The sequence below is a fragment of the Ammospiza nelsoni genome, chromosome 7, assembly GCF_027579445.1.
Source record: "Ammospiza nelsoni isolate bAmmNel1 chromosome 7, bAmmNel1.pri, whole genome shotgun sequence".
Lineage (NCBI taxonomy): Eukaryota > Metazoa > Chordata > Aves > Passeriformes > Passerellidae > Ammospiza > Ammospiza nelsoni.
Window position 1 is genome coordinate 20,193,930 of NC_080639.1, and position 22,120 is coordinate 20,216,049.

A 22,120-nucleotide genomic window follows, 5' to 3' on the forward strand; every position below is an offset into this window, starting at 1 on the left:
AGAAAAAACCATCTACCCAAGGACTCTAGTTAAAAGCATCTGATTACAATCAGCAACTGCTCTAAATTTGGTTTGTGATAAACATATTTTTACTCGTCTTGTGTTGGAAGTGTGTTGGAACAAAATTGCAGGAAAGGCTGTCAGACCTGTGAGGCTTAATGAAGCTTGATACCAACATACTTTCTCTGTCAGAGGAAAGAAAAGAGGAACATCCTTCTTCTCATGTCAAGGTTTAATTCTGAGGTATATGACACTGGATTTACAAAGGTAAATAAAAATACATTCTGAGAAACAGCAAGTGCCCTACTTAGCAAGGCAGAGGGATTTCACACTCCAAGCAGCTGAGAAAAGAAACTGCTTACAGTATGAAAAAGTATTTGGGGTCTGTCTGACATGGGCTTTTGCCATAACAGATGAGAAATGTGCAGCAGTGGGGCAGAGGACAGACAAATACTTAGGTGATAAAGATAAGACAGGACAACAGGTATTAGATAAGGCTTCCACTTGAACAAATTATTTGAGACATTATCATTACGATCAGAAGGCAGATGCAACTACTGTTCCAAACACTGCTCAGGCAAGCTACATTGCCAAAATTAATTACACAGCTGTTGAGACAGACTTCAGCTCAAGCCTGCTGATGATATGGGTAAGTTTGCATATGCTTGTAGCAACCACATATAAATGAAATCCCAGGAATACAGAAGGACTGGAGTGGTACACAAGAGTTTTCCTCATCAACTGTACCCAATAACAAAGGCAAATGCTATCACCTGGAATACAGTGCATGTAACAGTTTCTGCAAGTGTATAATCTACAGCTAATCTGCAATTTTTGTCCTAAATATGAATTTAAAAAGCCAAGTATGAATCATATGGAGGCAGATTTAATGACTCATTGCTGCAATGGATTTAACACAAGTGCTGCTCCTGCCTGCCATTAAGATGTCTGGCATTCCCTCTTGGATCCATTCCTCTGGAAAGGGAGCCTTTTCACAGATCTGTGCTCAAGAGAGCTAAGCTAAGAAAAATGAGATTTAAAGAATTAAAAAAAAAAGCTATTTTGTCACACAAAGAATAAAATTCCAGGAATTTATTGCTATATGTATGCTTAATCCATTAATTCACCTTACAGTAGTCATGAAGTGCCAAATTGTGTGCTACATTTAACATTCCACATATTCCCTTCCAGATGCCATTTTACAGTGGGCGTATGGAACAACGCAGCAGTGGTCACGAAACAGGGCTGGAGCATCTCTCAAGAGCTTAAAGACAAAGGTTTGTGTACAAGCTGAATAACAACATGTCAGTTAACAGGCCACTCAGCAATTTTAACAGAAATATCTTCAGGTGGAAGTTTTGCAGCGTTAAAATTCACAACTCAGACTAAACATTCTCATCCCCACTGTAGAAACAAGATACTTGCAAAGAACAAGAACTATGGTACGTAAATGTCACACGCAGGACCCGCTTCATTTCTGTCAGAAGCAAAAATTGCTAATTATAAGCAAGGACAAGCCTAGCAGGGTAAGGCTGTCAGCCTATATTAAAAACATATACCTCAGAGTTTGGCAGTGGAACTCTATTTACCACCTTGAATTTTTGGTAACATACAAGTTCTTCCTCCCCCCCCCCACTTTATAAATCCCCTTTTATTTTTATTACACCTCCATATTATTTACAGGACTTCTAAAGATTAAGTACAAACTAGTATGAAATTAATGATAGCTTGCTTTTCAAATATGTATCCCATGGCTAAATAAATACCAAGCCAATCCAATAGAGTGATGTGGAGTTATGATTCAGAAGCTTGTGTATCTGTGATTCCAGCTGTTTTTTCATTAGCTGTAGAGGATTCATTTGATCTGTCAACAACAGTTGCCCTGGAAGTTGGAGTAGCACTATCCAAGGTGAGGGCAGAGGTCTCCTCCACATTTTCAGGAGTGCCAGGGTTGACGGAGAAGCTTCCAGCTTGAGGAATAGAGGGAAGCAAATCTGTAGGCACAGTGGATGCCTCTGTGACCAAAGGAAGCACAGGAACACACTTGGGTGGCATTGACAGAGGCGTTATTCCCATCAGATGCAGAGGTGGCAGGGGGGGAAGGGGTTGCAAACCTGAAGACAAAAAAAGGGGGAAAAATCCACAGTGAGCTGCTGCACAGCACAGACAGCTCAAATGGTGTTTGTGCAGCACTGACTCAGCAGGCTCATTTCAAGCCTGACACTTTTCACATTTCAGAATTGAAGAATCAGAGTAAATTCAAGGTTTCTTGTACCTCCCCAGAAGACTAGGCATTTAATGCATTAACACTGTGACTGTGATTGTCTGGCCTTCACTGAAACTGTCAGAAACAAGAAGTTAACAAAAACCATATTACACATAAGCTTCCAATATCTTTTTCCTTGCTCCATGAGCACCTTCAGCAGTTCTGCTGAATTCAAAACTATAAATCTCATATTTATTCATAATTCTGGCATTCAGTTCAGGGAGCTCCAATCTCCTCATCTATCTTACAAGGAAACACTTCACATTTTCTTTTACCCAAAAATAATATATGTCCACTTCTGGCACAATCTCAGAATTCTGAGATATAAATCAGGTAATAAAAAAATGCAACATCTAAACACAGACACAGGTTTAGAATTAGTTTATCTAAAGACATATTCCTCATCTACCTGATCTGGGCACTAACATCCACTCCCATCTGAGGCAAACATTTAATTTATCCCCTTCAGGACTCCCCCAAATGGGTCTACATCAGACTGTCAAGGATAACTCTAATTACAGAGTTTCCATTTGCAGAAGCACATACCAGGCTGTATCATTTCTGGAACAATCTGTGGTGCAGGTAAATTAAGTTTGGACAGATCAGTCAGGTTAGGAAGCCCAGCTGGTAATGGCATCAGACCTAAGAGAAGAGTGGAACAGTTACATATGAAAACTTAAAATTGTCTTTTTCTAACTGTTTCTTAGATCTTGTTGATAATTTAAAACGTGCTTTAAATCTTGATTATCATTTTTACATGGAAGAATGCAAATTCACCTGAATTTCAGCTTTTAAGTTGCACAGTGAGAAGAGATACCTATTGAAATCTGGACTAGCAAATACATAATCCCAAACCTTTCAGATTTTTCTTATTTCAGAATTAGAAGATTTGCATTCCAAGTTCAGCTTTCAAAGGTAGTTGTTTCACCACAGCACTATACCAGAAGTTCTCCATTCCCAATTTGAGTGGCAAACAATAATAATATGATTAAATACACAGTATTCCCTGATCCCTAATCTTGATCACTCTATTATCAGTCTTTTCTACTTAGTTCATAAGTAAAGTTAATCACAAAAATGTACATTGAAAGGCAAGACAAAGGAACTTTCAAAGTCAGAAAGGACTGAAAGTAGAGGAGAAACATACAATGAATGCAACACATGCCCTTCCATCACTGTGTTTGCTATGGAACATCCTTCTGCTCCTGAATTTTCCACTTTAGAAGAGCTTCATTTCTGGGACAAGGGCTCTATTTGTACTTTGTGTTTATTTCAGAAAAGGCTAATTCAGAAATAAACTGTTGATACTGCAGTATGAAGACAGAGAGGAGAAAAGTCTTAAAGCAAGGCCACTGTATAGAGATTTTGATTAAAACCCAGTCATCTTTACCTACCCATGAATTCATTTCCTATAATGAATTGACATAATCTGATTCAAACAGCTTTCAGGTCAGCTATATGCAAATTTGTTCTGGTTTTTTGTTGTGGTTTTTTGAAAAAAGCTGAACTTCATACAAATTCACTGAAATTTTAAGCCTCCAGTATATTTAGTAAGAACAATTTCACTATTACGCCCCTGCAAATTGCAAGAAATATTCTAATTTGCTTTTAAAAAAGCAGTGATACTATTCAGAGAAAAAGGTGAACAGAAACCTCGTATTTGCAGAGTTTAGGGAAGGGATGGATTAGGCAGCTGGGGAAGAAAAGGATAATAATCTTTTTCTTCCTAAATAAAATAGAAAACTACTAACAAGTTCAGCTTCTGTGAGAGTTCTCTGCCCTTGTTTGCATGCACTGAGCTCTACTGCACACCTTTCTGTGTTAGAGGCTGTTCCTCCAAGCGTTATGTAATGGATACATCTTTATCTACTTGTCTCATAACAAGCAAAACATGAAATACAACTCCTTCAGCGTCCTGGAAGGCACAATTGAGTCCTGCACCAGCACACCAAGGCCACAGCAAAATCCTATACAATCCTTATTTTACCCCTTGTGAATACTTCTGGAATAGCAGTGTTTGAAATGTTCATTATTATCAGGAAACAACCACGCTGTAGAAAGACTCTTACTGTATTATACCAGTTAAAATTCCTATATAATTCAGAAACAGTAACTGCAACATGAATTCTATATTGTTAGCCCTGTATTTGTACTAGAATAGTGATCAAGCTGAGTATTTAAAAATGGGTTTCCTAAAATGTTGCAAATAGCAAAGCAAAACCTTCCTGAGAAATTCTGAATACTGCATCCACTGTGCAGGGAACCCTAAAAGGTAAACTGGTAACTCTTCTTGCCAGGTCACCCTCTGTGCTACAGACATGCTGTGAACATACTCCAAGAAAAACAGTTCTTCACACTGTACAGGTTGCATAAAGAGAGACCTTACATGAAATGCATAAGTTGTATAAAGTTATACCTTCCCCAAAAAGCAGTGGAAAAGGCAGCTCTTCCCTTGCTCATGTAAGATTTTTGTTTCAGAAATGTTTTCAGAAATTTTACCTACTCACCTGGTAATGTAGTTGCTGGGTTAACTGGTGGCACAGAGGTAAGGGACTGACTGACTTGTGGTGGTAATAATGGGACTGTTGGAACACCTGGTGGAAAACAATATTGATTTTAAGCATACAACACTTCATCTTCTTTCCCTAAGGAGTACAAATAAATAATTGCTTACAGGAGAATTACTATTTGCCTTAACATTAAAATGCTGATAAGCCAAATAGTATTCTAAGTAATACACGTGGTATTTTTAATAGAAGTTGTTTGCAACTATTTTGTGAGCAAGTAAGGCACAAATCCAGTACATTAGCCTTTTTGTTGAGAAAAATTTAGGAGAAAGTTTTATTCTCTCTTCTGCTGTCTATTCAATTAATTAGAAACATCTGTGAGAACAAAAAAGTCCAAAAAGCCATGCACTTCTGGTCAGTTCCTTACAATACCAACCTGTGCTGAGAACATTACTGACAGTAGTTGAAGGTGAGCTAATAGAAAGTCCCGAGAGACTCTGCTCAAGGCCTGCTGGCCCAGGAGGGAGGGTGCTTGAGGGATTAACTGATGATAGCTGAACCTTATTGAAAGAGAAAAGAAAGTTGCATCATTAGGGTTTGTTTCTACATGAACCAAGAGAGGCAGAAAAGCAATAAAATCATCTTCCATTTTTACCAAGGCAAAGGAGAGGGATCACAACTCACCTCTGTGAAACCATCTTTGAGGGGACTGAGAGATGCACTGGGCAACTGCCCTGGGAGAGAAATCTTCTTTCCCTCTTCAAATGGGCGAGTAGGTATCCTATGCAAATATCCATAACCAATGCCACATCCTAGGCTTTTAAAATAGGAAGATTTTTAAGTCAGGTAAGTGACTTTACAGCTACAGACTACAGCAAGCAACACATGAACAACTCAAGACACCACCAAGTTTCAAGGTAAATGCTGTACAACCTTCCTCTCCTGCCCTCACATTGCCTCACTTCTTATGGAGAAATACTCAATACAAAACAATTGAAAAGAAAATCTTTAGCTTTAGCAATAAATACTCAGCACAAAATAAAATTCATTATTATTTAAATCAAGCAGCTATACCAGGTATACAGCTTGGAATTCAACTCTCTGTTGTTACATGCAGTGCTGTGTTCTGCCTACTCACAATACTTCAAGGATGTACCACAAGCTAATGACTATTTGGAATTTAATGCAGAAAGAACCATTGCACTTTATGCACTAGCTAATTTACTGATTTACACCCCTCTCATTAGTAAGTGTGACTGAATTTCCAGTAAATATATAATTTGAGGAGAAACGCTTTTGATATAACAGCACTCTTTCCCTGTCTTTGTGGAAAAGTTAAATCCAGCAGTTTTCAGGCTGGTGCTATAAGAAAGTTGCCTCATTCCCCTGTAACACATTGGTTCCTTACCTGCCTTCTCCACCCCAGGCAGAATTTGGAGTAATCACCACTTCCCGACAATTATCTGTATCTGTGTTGTACACATAAAGTTTTAATGGCTTTGCTTCATGTGTTTCAATAAGGGAAAAGAGATCTTCAGACTGCAAAAAGAGAAAAATGAGTAAGGGCTTTCTTGTCCTTATTTTATCATTTGGCATTAGATCATCCCAGTCCTGACTTTCTGTAATGGACTCTGGTAACAGCCACACTGCAGTTTTTGCAGTGCTGCTGTTTTATCAAAAGGCCAACTTTAAAATGTGTTTTGCTAGCACAACTCAGAACACGTGGCACAGCCCAGATTTCAAATCTGCTATGCAAAATATTAATTTTAGAGTACAAAAGTTTGTATCTGACATATCATGAAGATATTTAAGAGCAGTTCTTATTTCCAGGATTGCCTTTAAGAAGAGGCACCATGCCAGAGCTCCTTCCTCTTTGCATCTGATTTCCATTCACACTGAACAGCAACAGAGCCAGGGATGTTTCAAACTGCCCTGGTACAATCGGGTTTTTAAAAATAAAGACCTTATATTTTATACTTACCTCATTCATGACAGTATCTGCTCCAATGATATAGTCACTATGAGGTCTAAGTCCAGCTAATGCAGCAGGAGAATTTGGCTCCACTTCCTAGTTTTAAGATGGAAAGTTACAAACCACAATGTAAGTGTCAGGGTATAGCAGGACACAAGCTCTGTGTCAGACAAACTGGTCAAGTTTTCAACACAGTAACAAACTAATGAAACACTGGCTTATGGCAGTCCCTTTTCCGTATGGTTCTGGTGTTGTACCAAACACAGTATCTCTGAGTATTGTACAAACCCATGCATTTAAATACAAGACTTGACAATACAGCCACAAATATACATTTGTGTGGGAAATGAATTTGTACAGAATTCTCAAAGCCTGACAGAAGGTTCAAAGTAGGCTCAAAAGTCTTCCCAAACCCAAAATCAAAGCCAGTTTGATTGAGACCAGTTTAATCTCATGACTTGTTAACTTGCACATCCCATCAAGTTACTCTTCAACAGAAAGACAGAAACACCAGTACTGAGAACATTTCCCAGTCCATACGTACCAAGACGTGCCAGACGTTTTCATTGGCCCCATCAAAGCTGCAGAAGCGAATGCTCACTCCCAGCAGGCCCTGCCCACCCCACATGTTGCTGGGGGTTACAGATGTCTCTCTCAGTTCCAGTGTTTTGCTACTGTACACAAGCATTTTGACAGGTTTTTCAACGTTTGCTTTCAGCAGGTCCTTGAGAGTGTCATTGTCTTTATTCTGCAATGTTTAAAACAGAGTTTGGGTCAGTGTTTGACAGACCAAGCATTCAGTTCTACAGCAACATTTGTATTCCAAAGGTGCTACACTGCACATTACCAGAACACGGATTAACAGCTGCTTTGGAACAAACAGGTTTCCAGTCCCTTCATAATTCTAGAATACAACTCTGGAAAACCCCTGGGACTTCACAGCAACAGGTCATACTTTCCAAAAGGAAAGCACTCCAGCTGGTTCAGAGGCTTTCTTGAATGCAGGCATACTGGCACAGAGCTCCCCACACACAGCTGGTTTTTTCCGCTGCTATGATGGTCTGTTGTTTGATGATAGCTCTGCTTGGAGCTCCCCCCATGCCTCCTGCCCAGCCAGCAGCTCTGGCAGCAGCTTTTCACTCAGCCTGCTTGGACTGTGGGAAGTTTGTGAGTTCTCATGGAAGCAAACAGAACTAGGAGGGCACTAGCATGAGAGATGAGAGGTGATCAGCAGGCAATTCTGTATTGGTGTAGATGTCTGCAGAGAGCAAGTCTGTCTTATCCTCCAGCTAAACCCAATAGAACAGTTCCTACAGGGTGAAGGAAATCAACTCCTGATGCCGTTTGCCTTCCTCATTTCAAAGTACGAAGAAATATTTTATATACATTTAAATAAAACAAATCCATTGGTTTACCTATAAAGATCATATTCTCAACCCATTTATATTTATATTAAAAGTTATAAAATAGCAACACACTTACCAATCTTGAACCGTTAATGGACACGATGAAATCAAAGAATGGCTCCAATCCAGCTCTATGCCCTGGTGAGTTTTCTTGTACCTAACAAAGTTAAATAAGAATTTAGTAAAAGTGTTTCAATGCTGATTCACAGATTAGAATTATATTTCTACTTTTGCCAGCTGCAGTTCTAGAAGCTACTAATGTTCGTACATATAATTTTAAAATATTCAAATATAATCATATCATCTATAGAACCAAAAACTCCCTCCCTTAAAAAAAATACAGATATTTCAAAAGAATTAGTCATTTATAAATTGAGGAATGACACAGCAGTAGCCACTTCCTGGAAAAAGCAGTGCTTAACAGTTGCATCAGATAAGTTGCATTTGTTTCAAGAAAGGAGATTATAGTGAAAGGACAAGGTTAATGAATTCTGAAAAGGTTGGTTAAAAAGTACCATCTTTCCACAGCAGTACCAACATTGGACCTTGCTTTTTATCTTATGCTTCCTAAAGGAACAGGAGAGTCACATCTGTAAGCACAGGCTGTTATCTCGTGATTAAACAGCTGGTGACATTCTTGAGACACAGAGGGCACCTGTACAACCACATTTCATTACCAGACCTTCAAGCTGCAGGAAAGGGACATGCAATTCTGCAGCCACAGCAGCTCAAATAATTCAACCACTCCACTAAGACAAGGCTTAAGTTTTGGATACACATTACTCCCAGAAGCTAAAAGCATGCTTTTAATTCCAAATGGAATAACTGAGAGACATTTTGCCAATGTTATTTTTTCACTATTGCTTGCATTGCTGACAATGAAAAGTAACTCTAACATGGCTGTCAGATTTTTCCTACAGCTTTTTTGGTAAGGACACTCTTTTTCTGCATGGAAGCTGATTCATTTTACCCACTGGCTTTTTCTTTTATGTACTACAATCACCTTTCAAAAAGATCTAAAAAACATTACCCTTTACAGTGTGGTTCCTTACATTACATATCATTCTACTTGACAGAAGTGGTAAAAATGTATTTGATTGTTCAATACTGGCCTGATTCTGCAGGAACTGAATTTTCTTAACATGACCTATCTAGAACAAAATATTCTAATATGGAATTTTAAAAGTGCTTGGTTACTAATAATACTGTTCTTCTAGAATTTTATTTATCTGCCCAACATGTTCATAAAATCAGAGCTTGGAAAAAACTCAGATTACTTGTGGGTAACAGATGCCCAAAGCTTAGAACATTAGTCACATAATCTAAGTCTGGAATTAGTAATTCCAGAGTCACATCACACACACATTGATTGCTGTCCAAGATTTGTAAAGCAGCAAAAAAGTACAAAATCAACAACATGCCAAAGTAATAAGAATCACTGAGGCAACAATAACATCCCCAAAGTCCACATTTATAATTTCTAACTAGGATTTAAAGTGTGTCTGTAAAAGTGCCTCCTCAAGATGTCTGTATGCTCCTTGGAAATAATGTCCCACAGCTGGGGTACAGCTATTCTCCCTCTCCAAGAATGAAGTATACGGAACCACATCTCCCAGTCACCAAATATCCTGCAGTCCCTCTATTATAACTAGATCCAAACTATTGCCTCCATGTTACTCACTCACCCTGTCTGTTCCACATGCCTCTCACCAAGAACAGCCAGAGATCAGACACCAAACTGTGCACCAGCTAATAAGGTAAAAGTATAAGCCAAGCTGCATGGGGCAGACACCCTGCTTCCAGCTCCACAGAAATTCCCAGCACATTGTGGATGTGGCTTTGCCATTTGTGAACTGTTTCTTCAAACTTGCAATAATGTATGGCTACCTGAGGACAGCCTCCACAAACAGAAGTTTCAGCTTAGGAGAAAAGAGACAGAGACTAAAATTCACTATATGAATTATTATTCTCAAATGCAGAAAGCATTTACTTACTATGTTGAATACTTGAGACCTCCTGGTCAAAGAGAGGTTAAACAGTTTTGTGAAAGGAGAATAAAAACCTCTGCTTTCCTATACACATAATTGATAATGGTATCCTCAGACTTGCAGTTTCTCTTGTAATCAAGTAATTCAAGACATCCTCTCCTTCCCTGGGTTTGAGTAGTGATTGCAGGATGAGTTTATGCTGTTTGTTGTTCTTGCCTCAGTTTAGAGAAGTGACATGGAAATACTCTAGTAACCTCTCTCTCTTATTCCATCATCTATTGCATAGGTCATACAGGAACTTACAGTTTGTGTTTTTAATGAACCTGACATGCAGGCTTTATACCAAAATTAAATCAGCAGATGGTTTCAGAACTTTCTGGGAAAACAGTTTCTGGGGAAAAAAGATGTAATGTGTTAGTTAAACCTCAGCATTAAAAATCAGTACATCCAGCATAGCACATCAGATTTTTGGGACTGGAGGACTGGATATATGTCATGGCCTTGAAATTATGAAAGGCCAGGCTTCATCTCATTCAGAGATTTTCCTCCATTTCTAAATGAAATTTCTTTGAAATAAAAAAACAAACCATACCAAAATCACAACAAACCCCCTGCATCCTGACAGTATCCCTCCCTAATGACCTCGAAGAAATTATATCCTGAGCAGTCTGAGCCAAGAGTAGCCACTATCCAATAGAGCAACTTTTTGAAATAAGATGGAGTACATACAATAAATGAGACCTACATATGTTCAGCATCCATCAATGTCAAACTCACTGACACCTGGATGGATACCAAATCTGTGTTCTGCCCCAAACTGATGAAAGGACTGAGAAAGTTTCCAAGTTCCAAATGATTCGTTTGCAGAAAGTATCTTCAGACATTGAACTCCTTGCCCCAAACCCATCACAATCCTGAACACCTCTGCATGGTTTATTTCTAGGTGGGCATGTAAAAACTACCAGGAGGCTGTAGCTGAAAGAAATCAAACCCTTATATTTGTGTCAATCACACCTCAGAAGCAGGGACATGCATCCCTTCTGTCATCCTGCTGTGCACAGGTTGTTACAGAGTTTCTACTTCCCTGGCCTACCTTCACTGATGGAAAAGCCTCTTTACACCTGGCACTCCCAGAAATTCTGAGCTCACTCCACATGAAAAGTCTCCTCCTTAAAGAAGTGACAGGCTCAGCCCTGCACGACAATGGCACTGACCCCATGCAGGGTCTGTCACACCATCTCACTCTGAGGCACTGCCTGCCCAGTTCATCACCACCACTCAGTGCCAAAGGCACAGCACAGCTCTCTGCCCCAAGCTCTGTGCCAGGATCTCTTCCAGGAGCTACAGCAACAAAGGATAACCAGGGAACTGAGAAAATACAAGGACACAAATTATTCTACCTTTATTAAGGATGGAGATAATAAAGATTCCATGGATCTGTACATAAACTCTGTGCCTCCTGAGCAATTCGGCTTCATGCAGCTTTGCTGGGTGCCCCAAGTAGGTATTTAGTCACTTGCCTTTGTAATTGAATAATTGCTGAGAAATAACCAAGTAACAGAATTTACAACAGATGCTACTGCAGGCAAGATACCATCCCCAGCAGCTTGGGAAGGCTGATTCTCTCAAAGCCAGCTGTTATCTCAGAAATACAAGTCACAGACCTGTATGGGTAAACACCATGATTTTCTAACAACAGAGACAAACAGTGGCACAGAAAATACAAAGAAGCTGTAGCAATGCAATATCAGACCTTTTTAAGAGCAAATTAAGAAAATCTCTGTCAAATGCTGAATATCAGAGGGCAGAAAAGGGCTTCACACCATGCTGCAGGGCTTCAGTTTCTCACCAAGATGACAGCAGGGCTGCTGAGTACATAGATCACACACTGATTTCACTTTTAATTCGCTGTCAAGAATTAAACAGGAAAAAGGTTTCAAGGTCAATGCACCAATTTTCATTTGCAGTCCTGAAAGGCTCTCCTGGTAAATAATGAAGTTTTTCTTTGCTGAACACTGCTCCCAACACTACCATTCTATGCCTACACAGTATACATTGCACATTACATATTCTAAGAAGTCTGCTCAGCAGCACAGTGGTCACAATTCAAAGCCCCAAGAGAGCAGTGCAACTGCAAATGGAATTAGGCACTGAAATGTGCATTTTCAGTGGCAGATGAAGGCTCTGACCACTTCTGAAAGTCAGCTGCCTTCTACTAGTTTTTAAACTTTTAGAAACTTAGCTTCAAGCATTAAATACACAACTTCCAAGGCTTTCTTTTTTCCCCAGGTAAGAAACTCTCCCCAGTATTCTACTTTATTAGCAAAGAAATACTGAAAGGCTTTTTCGTAGTTCTTCCACCCACTCCATAACTGGCAGTAAAATTTCATTATGTATCATATATAAGCAATTCCTGCTAGATCTGTAAAATCTCTTTGATTTCTGTCAGTTATTTTAATACATTACATTGTATAACTGAATTTAATTTCTTGATGAAACACAGTTTTCAAAAGAAAAAACTTTGTAAGTTTTTGGTAAGAAAACACAATTCTATCTATATAGATAACCTTTTATTTTAGCACAGAGAATTTAACTCAAGCTTTTAAAATGTGAACCTCCCTTAAAAGATCACTTCATACAACATGTTTGTATCACTATTACAACAAACTGAAGCACACAAGCAGGAGTGGGAAGTCTAAACTTTGGGCACTGCTGCCAGTATCTTTTACGGAGAACACCACATAACACGGCAGGATACAAATTTCTCACACATAAGAATTCCTACACAGAATCTTACAACAATTTCATTTGGAAGAGACCTGTATGATCACTGAGTCTAACTACTAACCCAGCACTGTCAAGTCCACCATTAAATCTAACCCAAAGGCCACATCTACATGTGTTCTGAATGTTTTCAGGGATAGTGATTAAACCACTTCCCTGGGCAGCCTATTCCCATACCTGGCCATCCTTTCCTAAAATCCAGTCTCTAAATCTCTCCTGGTGTAACCTGAGGCTCTTTCCTCTTGTTTCATCCCTCGTTACCTAAGAGAAGAGGTGACCCCCACTTCACTGCACCCTCCTCTCAGGGAGTTGTGGAGAGCCATGCGGCCTCCCCAGAGCTCCTCTTCTGCAGGCTGAACACTCCCAGCTCCCTCAGCTGCTCCTCACAGCTCTGGAGTTGTGCTCCAGAACTTCTCTGGACCTGTTCCAGAGTCTTCAACATCTGTCTTGTACTGAGGAGCCCAGAACTGGACACAGCACCCAGGTGTAACCTCACCAGTGCCCAGTACATGACAATCACTGTCCTGGCCCTGCTGGCCACACCATTCCTGACACAGGCTGGGATGCCACTGGGCACACACTGGCTCATGTGCAGCACCCCTGCACCTTTTCCCCTGGGCCATTTCCCAGTCACTCTGCCCCCAGCCATTGGGATGCTGTGACACCATCTACGGTCAGGTCATTACATCAGCCTGGGCAAACTACAGCAGTTTCACACTGCTGAGCAAGAAAATTACTCAAAATTTTCCTTCATTCTGTTTTGAAGAGCAGAAACAAACACATACTGAGCAATACACAGAGTCAGCCCGTTGGTCTAAGCAGCCACACACCTGATGTTAAAGGAAACTCGAGAATTGCTTCAAACAAATGACACGTTACTAGATCTACTCATGAACAGACTTGGGCAACAGAACACTTGGCAACTTTTTCTCCTTCTTACAAAAAAAAAAACCCCAAACCCAAAAAAAACACAAAAAAAACCCCCAAAACAACAACAAAAAAAAAAAAAAAAACCACCAAAAACCAACCCTACATTTTAATGTCTAGAACACCACTGGAACACCAATAATGCAATCCAGAGCAACTTCTGCTGTCAAGTATGCATATGATGAAATTCTTTTCCTTTGACAGAGCCTCAGCTCTGGAGGGTTCCTAATTCCCTTTCCAATTGCACTGGTGATAAAGCTCACAGTGAAAGCAATACTGCACTATCAGCAGAAGTAGCCAAAAGAATTAAGCAATCTCCAAATCTTACATTGAAAATTAATGATGGCAGTGTTCACTTGCTGCATATATTTCTGTTCCTGTTTGAAGTGAGCAGAGAGAGACACTTTTTATTATTTTTGTGGGGAGACAGCATGTACAGTCTAAAAATCTCACTGCAAAAAAACCTGTAACTTGCAACAGTCTCAGTCTGCTCATCCCTCTGGCAACTTGTGCTTGGCTCCTACAGTCACACTGAACAATGTAATCTCTTTGTTTCATGGCCATTAAACACATATTTTCATTTATCTAAACCAAACAATTTCTTCCAGTAATTGAAAATTTCTTCTGACATTTCTCTAATTTTCCCACAGGTAATGGAATCTTTTAAACAATCACTTTACATTATTTACACAAGTTTGGTGTTATCAAAGAAATCGGATCTTACTTGAATTAGATCTGTAACACTGGAAGACTACTGCTGTTTTCCTTCTACTATTCTCATTTACTTCATTAGAGTACTGAGCTCAGAAGGAAAATGTACTTGGGAGTAAATTAGAACAAAACAGCAGTTCTGCTTGATCCCAAGTTCTACTGAAGGTCAATCCTTGCAGACAAAGCACTTGCAGAGCTCCTCTAACAGTGCAAGCCCAAGGCTGTCTGTAACAAACTTACTACAGAATGGCAACTGGAAAATTAAACTTGGAAAAACTACAGAGAGAAATTCTAGTCACATTCATGCATGCCACATGCATTTCAATAAAAACATCCCAAATTATAACTGTTAGGCTGGGATCATGATGCAGTTTAAGACGTCTGTCCACAGAAAAATAGTAATCACTTATTCTTGTGGCATGTCAGGATATCAGTAAGAAGACAAGGCAGTGAAAAATACAGATATCAGTCTTTTTACAACAGCAGGCAGGTCCTTTCCTGCACTTAATACAAATAAGGATGTCCTCTTGGAAATCAACTCCTTTAATGTGCACCTCTCAATTACATTTACAAAGACTGGCAATCAAACACTACAATTTTAGGTCATAGCAAAAACATTACAACAAAAAAATGCCTAAATGAAAACAAAAGGCGTCAGATCCAAGCAAGATTACAAGAAAAAATTAGTAGATTCTACTTCATAAAAGAGATTAATCTCAATTTAATAACATGCTTTAATCAAACAGCATGAACTCAAAAATGTGATGTAACTGATACTCTAACTGCAAAGTACATACTGGTTTTACAAGTCTCCAAAGTAAAAAGTTGATGAAATTTACACTGTACTATGCTAAAAAAAGAAAGTCTGCCAGCTTTACCAACCAGCAGGAAAGTTTTTGTGGGGGGGTAAAGAGAAGACAAAGTGAACTAACATAAACTAGTAATGCTTGATTTTTATATACCATTAATATTAAAAGGCAGGAAAAAACCCACAGTGGCTTTAGTCCTTACACAAATTTTAACAGAATGTTTGGATTGGACCAGAACATCAGTATGTGCTTCTCAAAAGCAGAGAACTTATCCCAAAGGCTCCAATTGCAGCAAACACAGCAGCCCAGCAGGGCACCCAGCGAGCACTCACACCCGGCTATGGAGGCAAAGGCGCCGTGCTGCGGGCAGGGAGCGACTGCAGCCAACCCCGGCACCCCAGAGCCTCAGATTCCACCTGGGAGCCAGTCTGCTGCTCACTGGAAGCAAAAGGAAGGGCTTTCCAAAGGCTGCTCACAGAACCTCAAGAACAATAAGGTATTTTGTATTTTGCATACAAAACCAATGTACCTACGAAAACCAGTACTTTCCCTGGAGGTGCAGCCCTCAGGCGCTGTCCTGCGAACACCCTGACCCGACGCCCCTGAGCGGCAGCAGCTCCAGCCCGGTCCGGGCCAGCCCCCGATGCAGCGGCCAGGCCAAGGCTGAGGCGCTATCCCGGGAGCCCGGAGCGCAGCCCAGAGCCGCGGGCCGGGCTGTGAGCAGCGTCTGCCGGAGGAGAGGCCGCCTCGCCCCAAAGGCTGCTCAAGCCCAGCATCGCCCCCCATGCGCCAGCCCTGGCCTGGGCACACCGAGGCACAACCTGGCGGCACGACCCAACCCGGCCCGGGATTTGTTTATTCTGGACCAATTCTTCCTCCACACTGCCCCAGTCCGGGAGCGGCAGCGCGGGCCCGACGCACCTCACGGCTCCCAGGAGCCCCGGCAGCCCCACTGCCCGAGCGCGTCCCCGGGGCCGAGCGAGGAGCGCGCCGGGGCCGCCCCGGGAGCTCTCGGGCCGCTCCAGCGCGGCCCCACGGCGGGACAGGCCCCGTGCCCACGGGCCGCCGCCGGGCTGAGTGTCCGGGACGCCCGGCCGAGCCGCGCCGCCCTTACCCTCAGGACGTGGTAGCCCTCGGTGCCGCCGCCGGGGATGTCGATGCTCTGCGAGGCGCCCATGGCCGCAAACGCGCCGCGACGGGGACGTGGCACCGCGCGCTGCCCCCGCCCGGCGCCGGGCGGGTCCTACGGCGGCCGCGAGGGGCCACGGCCGGGCGCTCCCGTCTGCAGCCTTGCCGCCCCCTGGTGGCCGAGTGCGGCGGCGCCATGCGCGGGGCGGGGGCACCCAGCGGTGCCAGACAGAAGAGTTAATTGATTTATTAGTGAATATGCATGCCATATATATATACCATGAATAAGGGATGGTAGGTGTGTGGGTGTGTGCACAGAACGTAAAGGTGGCAGGTCATAACCTATGCTGCCTTCTCTACTCCCACAACTCTCTGGAGCTCCGAGCACCGCTGCCCCTGCGAGGCCGAGCCGCTCGGGGCCGCGGGGCGGCGCCGGCAGCGCCGGATCCCGGCTGGAGCTGAGCGGCAGGAGCGGCGCGCGGTACAGAGAGCGAGAAATGCTGCCCAAGGGCCGAATTTTGGATTAACCCGTTTCAGGCATGCACCGCAAACCTGAGCGCGATCACAGGGCCGGTGCTCGGTGCCGGCAGAGACCCGCTGGAGCGGGGAGAGCGCCCATGGCAGCAGCGACAGCCGGCCCTGAGCCCACGGGGGGCCTCCGTGCCGCCGGAGAAGGCAAACGGTGCGATATCGGGGAGCACTACGAATCTCAGATCTTCCCTCTCCGAGAGTTCTTTGTTCCTAGAAGGCTTTTTCACAGCTTGCCCATGCAGACCAGCGCGTGCTGGTTCCCATCCCGCTGACCCCCAGAGAGGTGACCTCTTTAGGGAATGCTGCTGTCACCGGTCTTTTAGTGACGCAGAAACACTATTTATCAGTGAACTGCAGCACAGTGTTAAAGATTCTTAATGGAGTATGGAAAGGGTATTCAGATTAGCGTACTTCACTTCTTTTGGACTCATTTCCCTCTGTATTATCACATTGCTTCACTGCTTAGTATTAAAAGCCTCTGCTCACTGTGCTTGGGACTGACCCCAGTGCTGCCTGCAGAGATGACCACCCCCCTTCCACCCTTAACCCCCTCAGTGTGCTCAGCTGTTTCCACTGGAGCAGACAGACAGTGTTTCTCCAGGCGCTCTTGTCAGGCATGGCCAGTTCTGGACTCCACAAAATAGACACTGCAAAACAGAGACTGCAAAGTACCTATTAGAAGCCCCTTCCCATGTTAATGAAAACTGTAAAGAAAAGATCTAAAATTTTATTTCTTTGGAAAAATAGAAAAACCAAAGACCTTATAGTTCTGCCCAGCAGAGCTATAAGGTCTTTGGGTCCTTTTTGGTTCTACCAAGACCAAAAAGTGTATCAGTGTTTTGCCATTAAAAAGTTGCCACTTTGATGAACATGCATTTGAAAATCTGTGATGTGAATAGTACCCTTTCACACACTTCCATTAACCTCTGAACATGTAAACAGCCTTAAAACTGGGATTGGCCAAATTACACAGTGCTGACTTTATGAACCTAACTTCTAATTACACAGCTCCCAGCGAGTAGCAAAGCCAAACCCACTGCATACAAACGTTAAAAGTGAAAACCACCCCTGTCTTTGGCAGTAACACTTCTATGGCTTAATTCTGCTCCTGTGACCATTGAGAGGTGTCTGAGGGGCTAAGGAAGAGCACTCTGGCCATTTGCAGCAACTATTGCATCCAACTGTTTGTGGAAGGAAATACAAATTATGTCTACTCTGACTGCAATTGCGAGAGTGAAGTGTTATCAAAGGAGGAATGTCCTTCACATTTCCTAAAGGTGCTGGTGGTGAAGCAAGGCAACAGATTTTGCAGCTCCTTGAGTCTGCTCAGACATGACACCCCTGAGACCCAGTCAGAACCATTGCACCAGCAGTCAGTTTGTATTATTTTCATGGAACAAAGAGATTCTATTTCCCTCCTCCTCAGGAGGTCTGTAGATGTTTCATGTCTGCATGTGATGAGCTCAAAAATAGGCAGCTATATTTTGTTCTAACCATCCAGTAAGAAAAAATCAACTCTATCCCAGCTAAACCAGGACAATTGCTCAAGTCAACCCTTCAGAGAAATCTGAACCTGGCCCCTTCCCTGCAGACATAAACTACACACATCACTGCAAGTCCTGGAATTCTTTTCCTTCAGAACTTTTACCTTACCACAGCATCTCAGCTCTCCATCAAAGTGCTGTCACCCTTTCTGGGATTGTTCCACTTCAGCAAAGAAAGATGCCACCTAGTTGTCCATCAATTCCCATTAAGGGCTCAACTGAAACACACAGGTTTATTTGAAAAAATATCTTTGAATTTGATCCAATGTTCTATGGCAAAAGACTAGTCTGTAAAAAAACCAAACTAATTTTAGAACCCTCTTAGATAAAAAAGACAAATCTTACCTTAGAAAGAGGAAACAAGATTGCCTGAAAGTATCACTTAAGACCTAATGACAACAAACCCCATTTGCAGAAATTAACTAACAAATATAACCTACCTGTTATTTTACATTTGTATCTCAGCAGCTGCATTTCAGAAGTAATTAAAGTTAATGATCTGTGCTTTATGGTAGAATCATGAAAACTTAATTGGAATAATTAGTTGTGAGATAGCAAGTGCATCTTCCTGGCTAACAACATCTCATCATTGGATAAGAATAATAATGAATTTAATACATAAAGCAGGGCCCTTCTAATATGTTCATAAAATAACAAAGTAGAAGGCACACATGTGCAAATGATGAGTTATTAGTTTGAAGACTGCTCACAATTGTCTGAGGAAAATGGATGGGGAAGTGGCCTTCTTGAAACTGTCAGCTACAGCTGCTGGCTCAAATCCAGTTTGCAATAGATGAAGCAGCCACGCTGACCTTTGCAGAGGATGTGCTGCAAATGCTTCCAGTAGGGCCAGCATCCTTCTGCAGAGCAGGATATGCAGAGCACGAAGAAAAGAACTGTGCTTTCTTTTCTTCTCCTTTAACCCTTCGGTATTATTGGTGCTGGGCAAACAGGAATGAAAATGGACAGAAACCCAGGCATGTGTGGCAGGAAGGGAGCTACAGTGAAAAAATCACTCTATTTGACCCAAATCACTTAGAGGCTAAGACAGGCAGAAAATTATGATTTATTGCAGAAACGGTTTTAAGCTCAAACATAGACATGCACACCACAACAAAAGCTTCTGAGGCATTATTAAGAATCAGTAAATAGAATAATTTTAATTAATGGGTGCCTTTAAAATTAAATTAAGTTAATACTACCAGAGTCATGGGAAGGCCTACAGTAATAAAAGAGATTGTCCCAGTAAGCAAACACTAAAGGAAGGAAGGAAGGCTACAGTTTCAGGTGGCAATAGAGCAGCAGTGTGCAGTGACTAAGAAGCAGATGGATTATAATATAACTCTTAGTTTTATCCCCTAATCAATATATGACCTCATTAATTTCAGCTCTTAATGTAATGCCTGGTATGAGGAATTGCAGTTCAGAATATCTGCTTGTTGACTTCAGTCCCAGCAGAGCAGGACTGGGCTTGGTGGGAGCCATAAAAAGTCTGATGTATGTCTAAGACCAAGTCATATGTTAGCAGTGCCCAAGGAGATTTTATCTCCTTTGCAAGCACATAGGGAACAACCCACTGCTACTTGGAAGGCATCCACCTGGCTGTGCACCCACAATACTTAGAACTTCACAGTATCAGAAGATATAAAGCACAGGCCCCTCAGCTCTACAAAACCAAAAATGTAGGTCTAGATCACATAAATGGCTGGTAAAAGCCTGCTGACACAGAGAAACCACACACCCATCCACTGGCTGCAGGAGTACTCACAAGCACTTCCCATCGTTTTAGATAATGGAGACCAGGAGCAGTAGGTGCTTTGGAACTGAGGCAATGTGAGAAGAAATAAGATTGCAGTGGTCAGCTTACCTGCAAATGTCAGGGGGTGTGAGACTCAGCCTGTTCTTGACCTGCTGCTGGGAACAACTGTGAAAAGATCAGACCATGTGTGAATGTTAAAAGAAATTAACAGTGAAGCACTTTGAATGGAAGCCAAGCATTAGTGAGTGTCTGACCAAACAAGAAACCCTGAAACTCAGCAGGTTATGGTTAAATGCTATGGTCTGATGCTCTAAAAGTTAATTAAGTACAGAAGTAATGTGGGGCTTTTGTAAAGCTGGTTTCATGGTCATTAGTTGCTATGCAGCTAAACAGGGAATGAAATGCAAGGGAAGAAGGCACTAGCTGGACAAATTGCTCTTAGGCAGTTTTCCCAGTGAGAATGCTGCAGGGCTGGTTCTCTCCTGGTGCTCCACGAGGTACAAAAGACCATGCCAATCTCAAAGAGCCTAGTCTTGACCACTTGACACTTTTTACCACTCTAAATTTCTATCAATTTCCATTGCATTATGGCTGACTTACAGTAATGCAGAAGGGAGGGGAAGCAGTTTCACTGAGACAATTAAGAGTGACTTGTATCCAGCAAGAAAGGAGCTGGAGCTCATAAACCCTCCGTCAAAAACTCTAAACTGGTGCTATTGCAACCCACAGCAATCTTCTTCTGCATTGGGAGGGAAGGGCCACAAAGTCTCAGGATCAGCACGAGCACACTGCATCTCTGTGAGGGGAGTGCTCTGTGGCAGATAGCTGCCAGAATTGCTCTCTGCTTTTTCCCCAGAGCTCCCAGCATGGGCACATGTTAGAGCTGTAGTCAGTGTTGTCATGCTCTGGTTATTATCAGGAACAGTTCCTCTGGCTGCTGTCATTTGCACCAAGGACTGCAGATGCCATCAACGGATCAGAGAATTGTAAAGGTAATCTACAGCTCTCTTCCCCAAGTCAGTTGAGACCAGAATCAAGGCTTTTGTTTCAGAAACCAGAAACTCAGCAAAACTAATTTGTGGAGGTCCTATTAATGGGACACAGGAAATTACCTAAAGCCTTCATTACTTTAACTGGTAAAAGTGATTGACTTGGCTGTAATACAGTTAAACTCTGTCTTCCCAAAGCTGCTGAAGGCCCAGAAGCTCTGAGTTAGACGCTGGTAAGTAGTTTTCACACAGATCTGAGAGGCACAGCTTTGACTATTTAAAATATTATAGTCATAGGTTTCTGACAGAATGGCTTGTTATTCAATTTTTTTCTTGCTACAGGGGTTTCATCTGAGACTTTAAGACTGATTAAGCTCAAAAATAGACATCTTCTGCTCCTAAAAATCTTTGAAAAGTGTGCCTGAATATTAGAATGGGCTTAGTAAAATCAGCGTCCTCTCTTTGTTGCCTCCATAATTACCTTAAACTCGCAATCCTTACTCTAGCTTGCTGTCCCATTTCATACAGAGATCAGCCCCCAAATTCTGGCCTGAAGCATAGTGTTAAGAATTTTTACAGTGTATTATGAAGAGGAGACATAATAGAGGAGAATAACCTTTAAATAGATGTATTCACAGTAAAAGATGCACTGGTGAATGGTTAAGAGAGGGCACAGAGTTTATGACAAATGTCAGAATGTTTTAAAGATTCACTTAATTATTAACCACGAAATAACACAATGTATGAGAAATCACTGCTAAAAAAGAGAAGCAGTTTCTTTAAAATGTATTGAGTCGAA

General features: G+C 41.9%; 1 protein-coding gene across 1 annotated transcript; it reads right to left on the reverse strand.

The window, feature by feature from the left end:
• Window positions 1–1,077: 1,077 nt before the first annotated feature.
• On the reverse strand, window positions 1,078–16,597 carry GORASP2 (golgi reassembly stacking protein 2). The gene is made up of 10 exons (XM_059476235.1): window positions 16,485–16,597; window positions 8,228–8,308; window positions 7,290–7,493; window positions 6,755–6,841; window positions 6,182–6,312; window positions 5,458–5,590; window positions 5,210–5,333; window positions 4,774–4,860; window positions 2,813–2,908; window positions 1,078–2,114 (listed from the first exon to the last, which is right to left on the reverse strand). Exons 1-10 carry the CDS (start codon window positions 16,545–16,547, stop codon window positions 1,795–1,797), a joined length of 1,326 nt encoding a protein of 441 aa, XP_059332218.1. The 5' UTR covers window positions 16,548–16,597; the 3' UTR covers window positions 1,078–1,794.
• Window positions 16,598–22,120: the final 5,523 nt, after the last annotated feature.